This window comes from Protomyctophum parallelum, assembly GCF_964188405.1.
Source record: "Protomyctophum parallelum genome assembly, chromosome: 12".
NCBI classification, from domain to species: Eukaryota; Metazoa; Chordata; class Actinopteri; order Myctophiformes; family Myctophidae; genus Protomyctophum; species Protomyctophum parallelum.
In genome coordinates this window covers 13,521,291-13,536,928 of record NC_139712.1, presented here as the reverse complement: position 1 = coordinate 13,536,928, position 15,638 = coordinate 13,521,291, and the positions used below count along the sequence as shown (strand labels likewise).

General features: G+C 45.1%; 1 protein-coding gene across 3 annotated transcripts in view; it reads left to right on the top strand.

The window, feature by feature from the left end:
- prpf4bb (pre-mRNA processing factor 4Bb) overlaps nucleotides 1–14,154 on the top strand; it is a 37,746-nt gene extending 23,592 nt beyond the window's left edge. Inside the window, exons 13-21 of one of the 3 annotated variants that reach the window (XR_014570087.1) lie at nucleotides 360–453; nucleotides 936–1,083; nucleotides 3,327–3,464; nucleotides 3,675–3,828; nucleotides 6,852–6,966; nucleotides 9,564–9,715; nucleotides 10,123–10,209; nucleotides 11,711–13,016; nucleotides 13,051–14,154. Coding sequence is in view for 2 of the 3 variants with exons in the window: in XM_083778814.1 (XP_083634940.1) it covers nucleotides 360–453; nucleotides 936–1,083; nucleotides 3,327–3,464; nucleotides 3,675–3,828; nucleotides 6,852–6,966; nucleotides 9,564–9,715; nucleotides 10,123–10,209; nucleotides 11,711–11,914 (1,092 nt within the window). In the remaining variant the exon portion in view is untranslated. Of the gene's footprint in view, nucleotides 1–359; nucleotides 454–935; nucleotides 1,084–3,326; nucleotides 3,465–3,674; nucleotides 3,829–6,851; nucleotides 6,967–9,563; nucleotides 9,716–10,122; nucleotides 10,210–11,710 lie in introns of all 3 variants that reach the window. The other 2 variants (XM_083778815.1, XM_083778814.1) reach the window with 2 other exon arrangements.
- Nucleotides 14,155–15,638: the final 1,484 nt, after the last annotated feature.

Genomic DNA, 15,638 nt, shown 5'->3' with positions numbered 1-15,638 from the left:
ACTGTTCTCCCCCTGTTTAATAACTCTTGATCTAAATCATTCCGTCCAATTCTAAGCAAAGATCCTGCGTTAGACGGCCCGCCGCGGTCCCGTCGCTAGTCGCGGTAGATTTAATCATACCTCCCGTTGTTGTCGATCGCCTCTAGAGTGTTTTGGCTACATTTAGCTACTTCAACCCCTGCGTTAACATAGTGCTAGGATGAGGTTACTAACTGTAACCCCTGTGTTAGCAGAGTGCTAGGATGAGGTTACTAACTGTAACCCCTGTGTTAGCAGAGTGCTAGGATGAGGTTACTAACTGTAACCCCTGTGTTAGCAGAGTGCTAGGATGAGGTTACTAACTGTAACCCCTGTGTTAGCAGAGTGCTAGGATGAGAGCAGCAGGTGTTGGGAAGGACTTCAAGGAGAATCCTAACCTGAGAGACAACTGGACGGATGCAGAGGGTTACTATAGTAAGTACACACTATATACTACTAATACTACACTAAGTACACACTATATACTACTAATACTAGACTAAGTACACACTAAGTACACACTACACTGAACATCGGGGAGCATTAACATGTTTTTAACATGTTTCTAGGGGTGAACATTGGGGAGACTGGACACTAACATGTTTTTAACGTGTTTAGGTGTGAACATCGGGGATACTGGGCATTAACATGTTTTTAACATGTTTCTAGGGGTGAACATTGGAGAGACTGGACACTAACATGTTTTAACGTTTTTAGGGGTGAGCATCGGGGAGACTGGACACTAACATGTTTTTAACGTGTTTAGGTGTGAACATCGGGGATACTGGGCATTAACATGTTTTTAACATGTTTCTAGGGGTGAACATTGGAGAGACTGGACACTAACATGTTTTTAACGTGTTTAGGGGTGAACATTGAAGAGACTGTGGACATTAACATGTTTTTAACGTGTTTAGGGGTGAACATCGGGGAGACGCTGGACAAGCGCTACGATGTGTACGGCTACACGGGTCAGGGCGTGTTCAGCAACGTGATCAGAGCCAGGGACACCGCCCGCGCCGGCCAGGAGGTGGCAGTGAAGATCATCAGGAACAACGAGCTCATGTGAGTCCATGCAGTCATAATTCATATGAAACACAACGTCATCATTCATATGAAACACGACGTCATAATTCATATGAAACACGACGTCATTCATATGAAACACGACGTCATAATTCATTTGAAACACGACGTCATCATAATTCATATGAAACACGACGTCATAATTCATATGAAACACGACGTCATTCATATGAAACACGACGTCATAATTCATATGAAACACGACGTCATCATAATTCATATGAAACACGACGTCATAATTCATATGAAACACGACGTCATTCAATCATAATTCATATGAAACACGACGTCATAATTCATATGACACACGACGTCATCATAATTCATATGAAACACGACGTCATCATAATTCATATGAAACACGACGTCATAATTCATATGAAACACGACGTCATTCAATCAGCATTTGGTATATGAATATGTTTACATCATAATTCATATGAAACACGACGTCATAATTCATATGAAACACGACGTCATAATTCATATGAAACACGACGTCATTCAATCAGCATTTGGTATATGAATATGTTTACATCATAATTCATATGAAACACGACGTCATAATTCATATGAAACACGACGTCATAATTCATATGAAACACGACGTCATTCCATCAGCATTTGGTCTATGAATATGTTTACATCATAATTCATATGAAACACGACGTCATTCAATCAGCATTTGGTCTATGAATATGTTTACATCTTTGAATCATGTTTATTGGCTGCCCTAAAAGAGGTAAGAAGTGTTGTAAGTGAAGGTTTTCGGTTAAATTAAAACATATCAATATCTTTAATATATTCTGATGGGTAATCCTTGCTACAGAGCTCTCCCTGTCTCTCCTCCACTAGCCTCGGAAACCCAGACCTTTTTATTTACAGGGAGAAAAAAAAAGTCCCCACCCTTCCTCCAATGAGACACTGAACCCCATACTTCCTCCAATGAGACACTGAACCCCACACTGCCTCCAATGAGACACTGAACCCCACACTTCCTCCAATGAGACACTGAACCCCACACTTCCTCCAATGAGACACTGAACCCCACACTGCCTCCAATGAGACACTGAACCCCACACTTCCTCCAATGAGACACTGAACCCCACCCTGCCTCCAATGAGACACTGAACCCCACCCTGTCTCCAATGAGACACTGAACCCCACACTGCCTCCAATGAGACACTGAACCCCACCCTGCCTCCAATGAGACACTGAACCCCACACTGTCTCCAATGAGACACTGAACCCCACCCTGTCTCCAATGAGACACTGAACCCCACCCTGCCTCCAATGAGACACTGAACCCCACCCTGTCTCCAATGAGACACTGAACCCCACCCTGCCTCCAATGAGACACTGAACCCCACACTGTCTCCAATGAGACACTGAACCCCACCCTGCCTCCAATGAGACACTGAACCCCACCCTGTCTCCAATGAGACACTGAACCCCACATTGCCTCCAATGAGACACTGAACCCCACCCTGCCTCCAATGAGACACTGAACCCCACCCTGTCTCCAATGAGACACTGAACCCCACCCTGTCTCCAATGAGACACTGAACCCCACCCTGTCTCCAATGAGACACTGAACCCCACCCTGCCTCCAATGAGACACTGATCCCCACCCTGTCTCCAATGAGACACTGAACCCCACATTGCCTCCAATGAGACACTGAACCCCACCCTGCCTCCAATGAGACACTGAACCCCACATTGCCTCCAATGAGACACTGAACCCCACACTGCCTCCAATGAGACACTGAACCCCACCCTGCCTCCAATGAGACACTGAACCCCACCCTGCCTCCAATGAGACACTGAACCCCACCCTGTCTCCAATGAGACACTGAACCCCACTCTGCCTCCAATGAGACACTGAACCCCACCCTGCCTCCAATGAGACACTGAACCCCACCCTGAACCCCACCCTGTCTCCAATGAGACACTGAACCCCACACTGCCTCCAATGAGACACTGAACCCCACCCTGCCTCCAATGAGACACTGAACCCCACATTGCCTCCAATGAGACACTGAACCCCACACTGTCTCCAATGAGTCGACTGTTCACCGCTTCACCTCCCAATGTATGAATGAATGGACCGTTGTAAAGCGCTTTGAGTAAGCACAGAAAAGTGCTATAAACATGTAATCCTTTATTATTGTTGTCATTATTACTTCCATAAACATGACAGTGATGTTCTGTGATCTTTAAAGGCAAAAGACGGGTCTGAAGGAGCTGGAATTCCTGAAGAAGCTCAACGACGCCGACCCAGACGACAAGTTCCACTGCCTGCGTCTCTTCAGACACTTCTACCACAAGCAGCACCTGTGTCTGGTCTTTGAACCTCTAAGGTACGTACATAGACCTGTGTCTGGTCTTTGAACCTCTAAGGTACGTACAGAGACCTGTGTCTGGTCTCTGAACCTCTAAAGTACTACAGAGACCTGTGTCTGGTCTCTGAACCTCTAAGGTACTACATAGACCTGTGTATGGTCTTTGAACCTCTAATAATAAATAATAATAAAACTTTATTTGTTTAAGTCCTGTGTTCTCCTCCTCAGCATGAACCTTCGTGAGGTTCTGAAGAAGTACGGTAAAGATGTGGGTCTTCACATCAAGGCGGTTCGCTCCTATAGCCAGCAGCTGTTCCTCGCTCTGAAGCTCCTCAAACGATGCAACATCCTCCACGCCGACATCAAGCCTGACAACATCCTGGTGAGTCTGTAGTGCTGACACAACATCCTGGTGAGTCTGTAGTTCTGACTCAACATCCTGTTGAGTCTGTAGTTCTGACTCAACATCCTGGTGAGTCTGTAGTTCTGACACAACATCCTGGTGAGTCTGTAGTTCTGACAACATCCTGGTGAGTCTGTAGTTCTGACCCAACATCCTGATGAGTCTGTAGTTCTGACCCAACATCCTGATGAGTCTGTAGTTCTGACTCAACATCCTGATGAGTCTGTAGTTCTGACAACATCCTGGTGAGTCTGTAGTTCTGACACAACATCCTGGTGAGTCTGTAGTTCTGACACAACATCCTGGTGAGTCTGTAGTTCTGACTCAACATCCTGATGAGTCTGTAGTTCTGACAACATCCTGGTGAGTCTGTAGTTCTGACACAACATCCTGGTGAGTCTGTAGTTCTGACTCAACATCCTGGTGAGTCTGTAGTTCTGACAACATCCTGGTAAGTCTGTAGTTCTGACAACATCCTGGTGAGTCTGTAGTTCTGACAACATCCTGGTGAGTCTGTAGTTCTGACAACATCCTGGTGAGTCTGTAGTTTTTACGTCAAACCAGCCTGCGTAGCTAACTAGTTCAGGCCAAGGAAGCTCTGAGAAGGTGGCCACGTGACTGGGCCGCGCCATGACACTTTCATGGACACTTTCATGGGAGCCAAACTCACACCGGAAGTGCAATGAATACATGGCAGTGAATGGAGCCGGCTAGACCAGCTCATAACAAACATTATTTATGAACAATTGAGACCTTTTGTAAAGTAATCACTTCTGGAAAATAACAGAAGACATATCACAGGTTGTTTTCTAATCACTTACTTTTCGATGTGCACAGAGTGCACAGTATATCATTTTATCTGAGGATCTAAACAGCAGCAGGTATCGTTTCTGGCTCCGAAGTATCGCAAGATTTGGCTGCCAGACAGGAAACGGTCTCGCGATACTTCAGAAAGGTACTTCGTTCTCTTTAGATACCATACCTCTATAAACATTACACGAGTGTACACATCGAATAAGAACACAGTAGACAATAATGTGTTACATGTCTTCTGTTATTTTCCAGAAGTGATTACTTTACAAAAGGTCTCAATAGAGCACCGAAGTCCTGACGTAACTCGCTCATCCCGACGATTCCCCTGGTTCGCGGAAGTAATTTCTCTATGGAGAATAACATGGGGTGATCTTAATATCGTCTACTATAAGCGTTGTGGTCCAAAAATAAACAAGCTGTCTCGGCGTTATTGTCAGGGAGGTGTCTCTGTATCGTTTGCAACAGTCAGTCACTCATATATGATAGTCTGCTTCTAGCGAAAATGTAACTAATTCAGCTCATTAACATTAGCGTTTTCTCTCAGTCAGTTGATTCTTCATATCCATATGAGTGAAGCGGCCGGGGTGACATGTTTATTTTTCAAACATAGTTCTTATATGAGGCGATCTAAAATCGCCTCAATGGGGATTTCAATGCAACTAAACAAATGAACCTGGGGACTGACGCCCTCTACTGAAAGTGACGTCAGACTTCGGTGCTCTATAGTTCATAAATAATGTTTGTTCATGAGCTGGTCACTGAGCTCTCATTGACTCCAGTGTTCATGAGCTGGTCACTGAGCTCTCATTGACTCGAGTGTTCATGAGCTGGTCACTGAGCTCTCATTGACTCCAGTGTTCATGAGCTGGTCACTGAGCTCTCATTGACTCCAGTGTTCATGAGCTGGTCACTGAGCTCTCATTGACTCCAGTGTTCATGAGCTGGTCATTGACTCCAGTGCATTCTGCCAAACTTCAGGGTAGTTTGGCTCCCATGAAAGTGTCCATGGAAGTGTCATGGCGCAGCCCTGTCACGTGACCACTTCACTTCCTTCTCAGAGTTTCCTTGGGTTCAGGCAAGGAAGCTCTTAGAAGGAAGTGAAGTGGTCACGTGACTGGGCTGCGCCATGACACTTTCATGGACACTTTCATGGGAGCCAAACTCACACCGGAAGTGCAATGAATACATGGCAGTGAATGGAGCCGGCTGGACCAGCTCATAACAAACATTATACATGAACGATTGCGAGCTTTGTCATATAATTGGTTCAGGAATATGAAAGAAGACATAAGTGATATCACACGTATTTTCCGAGTGGTTTTTTTTTCGACTTAACTATTTATTTTAATTGAGGTATTTATAGAAGAGCACATAGTACGTTTTCTGCCTGGGCTGCTCTTTGAAAAAATATATCACATTAAGTAGTATGCACATCAAAAAATAAGACAGCCTAAAATAACGTGTTATATATATTATTTTATTTTCCAGAAGCGAGCACTTTACAAAAGGTCTCAGTCATTCATAAATAATGTTTGTTCATGAGCTGGTCACTGAGCTCTCATTGGCTCCAGTGCATTCTGCCGAACTTCCCGGGTGTAGTTTGGCTCCCGTGAAAGTGTCCATGAAAGTGTCATGGCGCAGCCCAGTCACGTGACCACTTCACTTCCTTCTCAGAGCTTCCTTGGGTTCAGGCAGACCACTTGTGAGCGCTCCTACCTGATCAGGTGACTAGATGCAGGTGTTACTCTCATAATGGTGTCCTAATGAAACATGTGTCTCATAGTAGTTACTCTCATAATGGTGTCCTAATGAAATGTGTGTCTCATAGTAGTTACTCTCATAATGGTGTCCTAATGAAACGTGTGTCTCATAGTAGTTACTCTCATAATGCTGTCCTAATGAAATGTGTGTCTCATAGTAGTTACTCTCATAATGGTGTCCTAATGAAATGTGTGTCTCATAGTAGTTACTCTCATAATTGTGTCCTAATGAAATGTGTGTCTCATAGTAGTTACTCTCATAGCTGTGTCCTAATGAAACGTGTCTCCATTTTGTGTACCAACCACGCAATTCTAGGCGTATAGACACCTAGAATTGCGTGGTTGGTACACAAAATGTGTGCAGGTTGGCAGCTCTGGGTGTTACTCTCATAATGGTGTCCTAATGAAATGTGTGTCTCTGGACTACAGGTGAACGAGTCGAAGACCATCCTGAAGCTGTGTGACTTTGGCTCAGCGGGTCACGTGGCCGACAACGACATCACTCCCTACCTGGTGAGCCGCTTCTACAGAGCGCCAGAGATCAGTAAGTACACACCCTGAACCCTCTACCCTACCCTTAACCCATTCTGACCTGAGATCAGATTCATACGAGGTTTTCCACTGGACACACACTGGTCTGATGAACCCATTCTGACCTGAGATCAGATTCTAAAAATGTCAGTCGTTCTTCGATTTTTCAAAAATAGCAGACCTACGAGCTCGTAGCACGCCACTCGGTGGCGCGCTAAGAGCTTGTAGATCTGCTATTTTTCAATAGCTAAAACATAACATGACGCTGACACCAAAATGGGTTCCCGTTCAGAATGGGTTAACACAATCAGTGCCGGAAGTTCTTCAAAATAGGAGCTCTGGGTGGCCGGAGTTGTCTGAGCGCTTTTACTCTGAAAGCCACGACCCGGAAAAAATCTACTAAAAAAAGTTTACTTTACATTGCTAGCTTACATTGCGATCATTTTAGTTTATACGTTATATAATCCAAAAATCTTTAATATTTTTCAGATTCTATTATAGGTTCTAAATCCTGACAGTTTTCTGAAAACCCCTCATGTTTCTATATTAGTGGTTCTCAAACTATTTCATGTCAAGGACTTGTCGTTCTGAAAGAATATATATATTCAAAGTAGGGCATTAACCAAACTTGATTTTTGATAGTCGACTCGACTACCATCAAAATCGATTTATAGTCGATTAGTCGGCGGTAAAATATGATATTATTTCCATCCAATCAAGCATTAAAACATTGTGTTCTGAAACAGCCAGCGAGTGAAGGATTAACTGCAAAACAGAGCCGGTGAATGCAGGCCGAGTGGAATAGTAAGAGAGTGGCGACACACTTTGATCTCGCCGCAAAGCGGGTACTACCTATGGGCTATAGTTCCAAACATTGGAACTATCCCATTGAGACAAAGCGGGGTGCCTAATGGGCTATAGTTCCACACATTGGAACAATCCTATTGAGACAAAGCGGGGTGCCTATGGGCTATAGTTCCACACATTGTAACTATCCCATTGAGACAAAGCGGGTACCTATGGGCTATAGTTCCAAACATTGGAACTATCCTATTGAGACAAAGCGGGGTGCCTATGGGCTATAGTTCCAAACATTGGAACTATCCCATTGAGACAAAGCGGGGTGCCTATGGGCTATAGTTCCAAACATTGGAACTATCCCATTGAGACAAAGCGGGGTGCCTATGGGCTATAGTTCCAAACATTGGAACTATCCCATTGAGACAAAGCGGGGTGCCTATGGGCTATAGTTCCAAACATTGGAACTATCCCATTGAGATAGAATGAGCACTTCCGCATTCCATTGTTACAGTGGGAGTCAACACGAGTGTCGCCACTCTCTTACTAGATTACGCTGAATGCCGCTCTGATTGGCCGAAATTAGCTCAGCTGTTTCAAATCAAAGTTGCAAGTCCACAATGACTCACGGACGCGTTGTGAGCTTGTAGATCTGCTATTTTTGGATGCGCAAGACCTTTCTACGGAGCAGCATAGCTGCATAGCTGAACGATGCGATGTTTTTCATACAACCCTAAATGTTCAACAACAAGTTACAAGTTGTAACTTGTTGAACATTTAGGGTTGTATGAAAAACTGTGGTTGTAACTTACAACCACAGTTCATTTGGTTTTTAGAAGGAGCTACAAGCTAGGAGGAGGTTATGATTACGTACTAGGTTTGCTAGCTAGCAGGCTGCCAGGCTATGAATCAGATGATCAACTTCTTAACTTCATCGCGACTATTATGACTATGATCGTGCGTTTGTTTTTAATAATGCCGCAAGCGGCACGCCTACTGTAGTTTGACTGTCACCAAACTGGATAATATTTGGCAGAGTGAGGAGGAACTCCTGCTATACTTTACTGTACCGGACGACACGACGAAACGTCTCCAATCTAACTTGTTGAAGAAACTACAGTAATAAACTCACCAATAGTACAAGTATTTACACTGTAGTTGTCCCCATTGAGCGTATGAGCCTATGAGGCATATCGCATTATGCTTTTCCCAAAGAAAATCTGTCTTGAATGCTGCTTGTGCAAAAGCCGGTCCGCTGCCCACGGCAAAACCCACGTACAGTAGGCTTGTATACGATATGAAAACAATCAGCCAGGAATGGATTAGTACTGAATTTGGCGAACTACCAACAAAACAGAGCTCACAGCTGCATGCCTGCTGTAAAAAAATTAAAGAAAAATAATATTAACGATTACTCGATTTTTTTTTTACAGTGTCGACTACCGTTTTGCTAGTCGACTAATTGATAATTATGTTAATGCCCTAATTCAAAGATGTGCACCACCTTTTTCTACGAGCTTGTAGATCTGCTATATTTCAATAGGGCGCCAGAGAAGTACACTCAGTGTGTTGTCTCCTATCCTCCCTGCTGCGTTCTGAACTTCTTATCGTCGCTCGTATTTATATTTGCTAAAGGCTGGTCGAGATGGATGGAACCTTCACAGCCCGTGTGTGTGTGTGTGTGTGTGTGTGTGTGTGTGTGTGTGTGTGTGTGTGTGTGTGTGTGTGTGTGTGTGTGTGTGTGTGTGTGTGTGTGTGTGTGTGTGTGTGTGTGTGTGTGTGTGTGTGTGTGTGTGTGTGTGTGTCTCTCAGTCATAGGGAAGCCGTACGACTACGGCATCGACATGTGGTCGGTGGGCTGCACGTTGTACGAGCTCTACACCGGGAAGATCCTGTTCGCCGGTTCCTCCAACAACCACATGGTCAAACTGGCCATGGATCTGAAGGGCAAGATGCCCAACAAGGTACTGACGTTACCCCCTAGGGGTAACGGAAATTCTTTCATGGGCCACAAGGGGGCGCTCTGTGGGCCGCAAATGGCCCGCGGGCCGCCTATTGGGGAACCCTGCCCTAGGGCCTAGACACAAGGTAGTGTTTTACCCTTCCTAGACACAAGGTAGTGTTTTTACTATAGGATGCACAATATAATTGGTATCATAATTGGAATGTGTGCCGCAAACAATTTTTAAAAAATAGCAGACCTACAAGCTCGTAGCGCGCCACTCGGTGGCACACTATGAGCTTGTAGATCTGCTATTTTTCAGTAGATAAAGTACAACATAATGCTTAGTTAAAACACCAAAAGGGGTTCCCGTCCAGGATGGGTTAAAGAGCTTCCTCCCAGACAGACCGTGTGTGTTTCTTTCCCCAGATGATCCGTAAAGGTCTGTTCAAAGACCAGCACTTCGACCAGAACCTCAACTTCCTGTACATCGAAGTGGACAAAGTGACCGAGAGGGTTAGTTTCCGCTTCCTCTTCCTGTCCTCCTAACTTCCTTTTCCCCACTGATTAAAAACTAAATGAAAACTAAGCCATGATGACTAAACCTTTTTCCCACTGACGAAAACGACATTAAAAACTAAATGAATACTAAGCCATGATGACTAAACCTATGACTACATATACTGTCGATTTTGTCAACAAATAATTTTAATTTAATCTACCTGCACTATGCATATGTTTAATTAACAGTGGATTGTGCCTTCAATCTACCTGCACTATTAATATGTGTAATTAACAGTGGATTGTGCCTTTAATCTACCTGCACTATTCATATGTTTAATTAACAGTCAAGTGTGTACAGTAGCTAGGTGTAATGTTAGAGTCCACAGAAGACGTAAATATGAAATAAATGCTTAAACATGTGGCTAGGTGTAATGTTAGAGTCCACAGAAGACATGTAAATATGAAATAAATGCTTAAACATGTAGCTAGGTGTAATGTTAGAGTCCACAGAAGACATGTAAATATGAAATAAATGCTTAAACATGTAGCTAGGTGTAATGTTAGAGTCCACAGAAGACATGTAAATATGAAATAAATGCTTAAACATGTAGCTATAGGTGTAATGTTGGAGACCACAGAAGACATGTAAATATGAAATAAATGCTTCAACATGTAGCTAGGTGTAATGTTAGAGTCCACAGAAGACATGTAAATATGAAATAAATGCTTAAACATGTAGCTATAGGTGTAATGTTAGAGACCACAGAAGACATGTAAATATGAAATAAATGCTTCAACATGTAGCTAGGTGTAATGTTAGAGACCACAGAAGACATGTAAATATCAAATAAATGCTTAAACATGTAGCTAGGTGTAATGTTAGAGACCACAGAAGACATGTAAATATGAAATAAATGCTTAAACATGTAGCTAGGTGTAATTTTAGAGACCACAGAAGACATGTAAATATGAAATAAATGCTTAAACATGTAGCTAGGTGTAATGTTAGAGACCACAGAAGACATGTAAATATGAAATAAATGCTTAAACATGTAGCTAGGTGTAATGTTAGTCCACAGAAGACATGTAAATATGAAATAAATGCTTAAACATGTAGCTAGGTGTAATGTTAGAGTCCACAGAAGACATGTAAATATGAAATAAATGCCCAAACATGTAGCTAGGTGTAATGTTAGAGACCACAGAAGTGAACCTTTCAAGCCTGTTTTCTCAACTCGCTGTTTCTCTGCCAGACATTACTCTATAAGCCATATCTCCAAAACTGGTGGGTCAAACTGAACAACCAATATGTCAATTTGAAGCTATGATTCCCTGCTTTCACATGACATGACACAAATTCAAAAAAATCCAATGGCAGCCCCTCAGTCAAATCTGGTCACTTGCTTACTGTAAATCGCTCCGGATTGAGACATTCTGCTAAATGCCTACATTGTTTCATTTCAATCTGACCTCCTGACCAACTCTTTGTTCTGTGTTTTGTCTTCCCCTACAGGAGAAGGTGACCGTGATGAGCACCATCAACCCCACCAAGGACCTCCTGACCGACATGGTGGGAGGCCAGCGGCTGCCCGAGGACCAGAGGAAGAAAGTCCTGACACTCAAAGACCTGATAGACGGCACGCTGATGCTGGACCCGGCCAAACGCATCAGCATCAACCAGGCCCTGCAGCACCCCTTCATACAGGAGAAGATCTGACCCCGCCCCTTCATACAGGAGAAGATCTGACCCCGCGAGAAGATATGCCCCACGCTCCCCTTCATACAGGAGAAGATCTGACCCCGCCCCTTCATACAGGAGAAGATCTGACCCCACGAGAAGATATGCCCCTCTGACCCAGGCCCTGCAGCACCCATTCATACAGGAGAAGATCTGACCCCGCCCCTTCGTCCAGGAGAAGATATGCCCCTCTGACCCCGCCCCTTCATCCAGGAGAAGATATGCCCTGTCACCCCTTCATACAGTAGATCTGACTCAGCCCTTTTCATCCAGGAGAAGATATGCCCTGCTGACCCAGGCCCTTCATCCAGGAGAAGATATGCCCCTCTGACCCAGGCCCTTCATCCAGGAGAAGATATGCCCCAAGCTCCCCTTCATCCAGGAGAAGATATGCCCTCACGCCCCTTCATCCAGGAGAAGATATGCCCTCACGCCACACACACCGACACCCTTCCAGAGCAGAAAACACACAGATTTCTGTTTGAGAATGCTATGGATTTTATTTCTCTTTATTTTCCTTCATTATTGTACATAAGCCATTGAAATACGTAGCCATCAGTGTGTGTGTGATAATCGTCGTGAACACTTGCCCCCTCCCACCCACCCCCCCTCCTATCCCCCACGACAAAGTTATGGACTTTTTTCTATTTAAACTGGCATTGAAGTGACTAAATGTTATAAAGAAAAGAAGGAAAGAAGAATTCCTGTAAATATGTCTATTATTATCGCATAATTAATGCTGAGTGTCAGTTTAGTGTTTTTTTTTAGTTTTTTTTTTTCTTCATCGTAGTTGCAAATATCAAACATACACGTGTTCTTTCCCCTCGGTGTGGTTTCTCCTGCGTTCACACACGTCGCTTGCTGCGAGGCGATCACACACGTCGCTGCGAGGCGACAGCGTTCTGAGGCGAGGCGATCACACACGTCGCTCTGAGGCGAGGCGACTGCGTTCACACACGTCGCTCTGAGGCGAGGCGATCACACACGTCGCTCTAAAGCGAGGCGACGGCGTTCTGAGGCGACTGCGTTCACACACGTCGCTCTGAGGCAAGGCGACTTCGTTCACACACGTCGCTTTAAGGTGAGGGGACTGCGTTCACACACGGCTCTCTGAGGCGAGGCGACGGCGTTCACACACTTTTCTGTGTGTGCTCCGAGTTCTGTGGCACGCACGTGTAAAATGCTGTGTGTGTGTGTGTGCATCAATCCATTCTGGTCCAAAAGAGTCTAACGAAGGCTCTGTTCCATTCTGGTCCAACACAGTCTAATGAAGGCTCTGTTCCATTCTGGTCAAACACAGTCTAACGAAGGCTCTGTTCCATTCTGGTCAAACACAGTCTAATGAAGGCTCTGTTCCATTCTGGTCCAACACAGTCTAATGAAGGCTCTGTTCCATTCTGGTCCAACACAGTCTAATGAAGGCTCTGTTCCATTCTGGTCCAACACAGTCTAATGAAGGCTCTGTTCCATTCTGGTCCAACACAGTCTAATGAAGGCTCTGTTCCATTCTGGTCAAACACAGTCTAACGAAGGCTCTGTTCCATTCTGGTCCAACACAGTCCAACGAAGGCTCTGTTCCAACAGAGTTTAATGAAGGCTCTGTTCCATTCTGGTCAAACACAGTCTAATGAAGGCTCTATTCCATTCTGGTCAAACACAGTCTAATGAACGCTCTGTTCCATTCTGGTCAAACACAGTCTAATGAAGGCTCTGTTCCATTCTGGTCCAACACAGTCTAATGAAGGCTCTGTTCCATTCTGGTCAAACACAGTCTAATGAAGGCTCTGTTCCATTCTGGTCCAACAGTCTAATGAAGGCTCTGTTCCATTCTGGTCAAACACAGTCTAATGAAGGCTCTGTTCCATTCTGGTCAAACAGTCTAATGAAGGCTCTGTTCCATTCTGGTCAAACAGAGTCTTTAACGAAGGCGCTGTTCCATTCTGGTCAAACACAGTCTAATGAAGGCTCTGTTCCATTCTGGTCAAACACAGTCTAATGAAGGCTCTGTTCCATTCTGGTCAAACACAGTCTAATGTAGGCTCTGTTCCATTCTGGTCCAAAAGAGTAATGAAGGCTCTGTTCCATTCTGGTCCAACAGAGTCTAATGAAGGCTCTGTTCCATTCTGGTCAAACACAGTCTAATGAAGGCTCTGTTCCATTCTGGTCAAACACAGTCTAATGTAGGCTCTGTTCCATTCTGGTCCAACACAGTCTAACGAGGCGAGGCGTCTACCTGTCTGTGTCAGTGGAGCGCGGAGCCTTTTCCCAGGCGTCAGGCTGAGGAAGGGATGGACCCATACAGTATGTACGTATTGCTGTAAATCCGTTGACAGAATCTTTTTTTATTACATTTTTTTGAAAGGTGCGCAGCCGTTTTTCTGTTGGTGAACAGATCAATACTTCACGGTCGGTGGTGTCCCCCCCCTCCCCTCCCCCAGGGTGCCCCCCCCCCCCCCCCCCCCCCTGTCAAATCCGTTGACAGAATCTTTTTTTATTACATTTTTTTGAAAGGTGCGCAGCCGTTTTTCTGTTGGTGAACAGATCAATACTTCACGGTCGGTGGTGTGTCCCCCCTCCCCTCCCCCAGGGTGCCCCCCCCCCCCCCCCCCCCCAGGGTGTCCCCCCCCCCCCCCCAAGGTCCCGGCTCTTTTAGGCTCTCAGATTTTAAGTGCCTCCCGTTAACGAGCCTCGTTTGTTACTCCAACCAATGGCAGCCTGTTCTGTATCTGTCCTCCAACCAACCAACCAATGGCAGCCTGTTCTGTATCTGTCCTCCAACCAACCAACCAACCAACCAATGGCAGCATTGTCGACGCCCCCTCTGTATCCGTTGTCCTATCACAACACTGTACATATTCTATTGTTAGCATTGTTTCATGTTTTTTTTTCTTTTCCATTAAAGTGGTAAAAATTGTGATTTCAATAAAGAACTTAGTTGTGAAATGAAGATCCACCTTCAGTGTAACACAACTTTTAGTAATAAAAAAAAACATTTAATATTCGATACCCAGTGTTTGATTTGTTAAAAAGACATTGTTTGACCTAAAGACAGCTATGTGTGTGGCTGGGTCTGTCGCGTCCGTGCACGAAAATAGCGTTATTGCGTTTGTTCACCACCTGTTGTCACTGTTGCACAGCCTAACACACAGGCCAGGGAGGAGGGCTTGTACAGTACAGTTCAGACGGGTCTGATTTTTACTCCAGTACAGCATGTTTACATTCAGCAGTATTTTTGAGTGGTGCAACCACTCCCTTACGGAGCGCTTTGTGTGGGGCTGGGTGGCTGGCTGACTGGCTGGGTGGGTGGGTGGGTGGCTGGCTGGGTGGGTGTGTGGCTGGGTGGGTGGCTGTCTGGGTGGGTGGGTGGGTGGGTGTGTGGCTGGCTGGCTGGCTGGGTGTGTGGCTGGCTGTCTGGGTGTGTGGCTGGCTGTCTGGGTGGGTGGGTGGGTGGCTGGCTGGCTGTCTGGGTGGGTGGGTGGGTGGCTGGCTGTCTGGGTGTGTGGCTGGCTGGCTGGGTGGGTGTGTGGCTGGCTGGCTGTCTGGGTGGGTGGCTGGCTGTATGGGTGGGTGGGTGGGTGGCACGAAAACAGCATGGTTGTTTTTCACCACTTGTGCAACCTAACACACACAAACGCACATATTAACTGTATGTACTGTATGGTGATTTCGGGTGTGCCACTACAGTACAGTGACAGTACAGTAG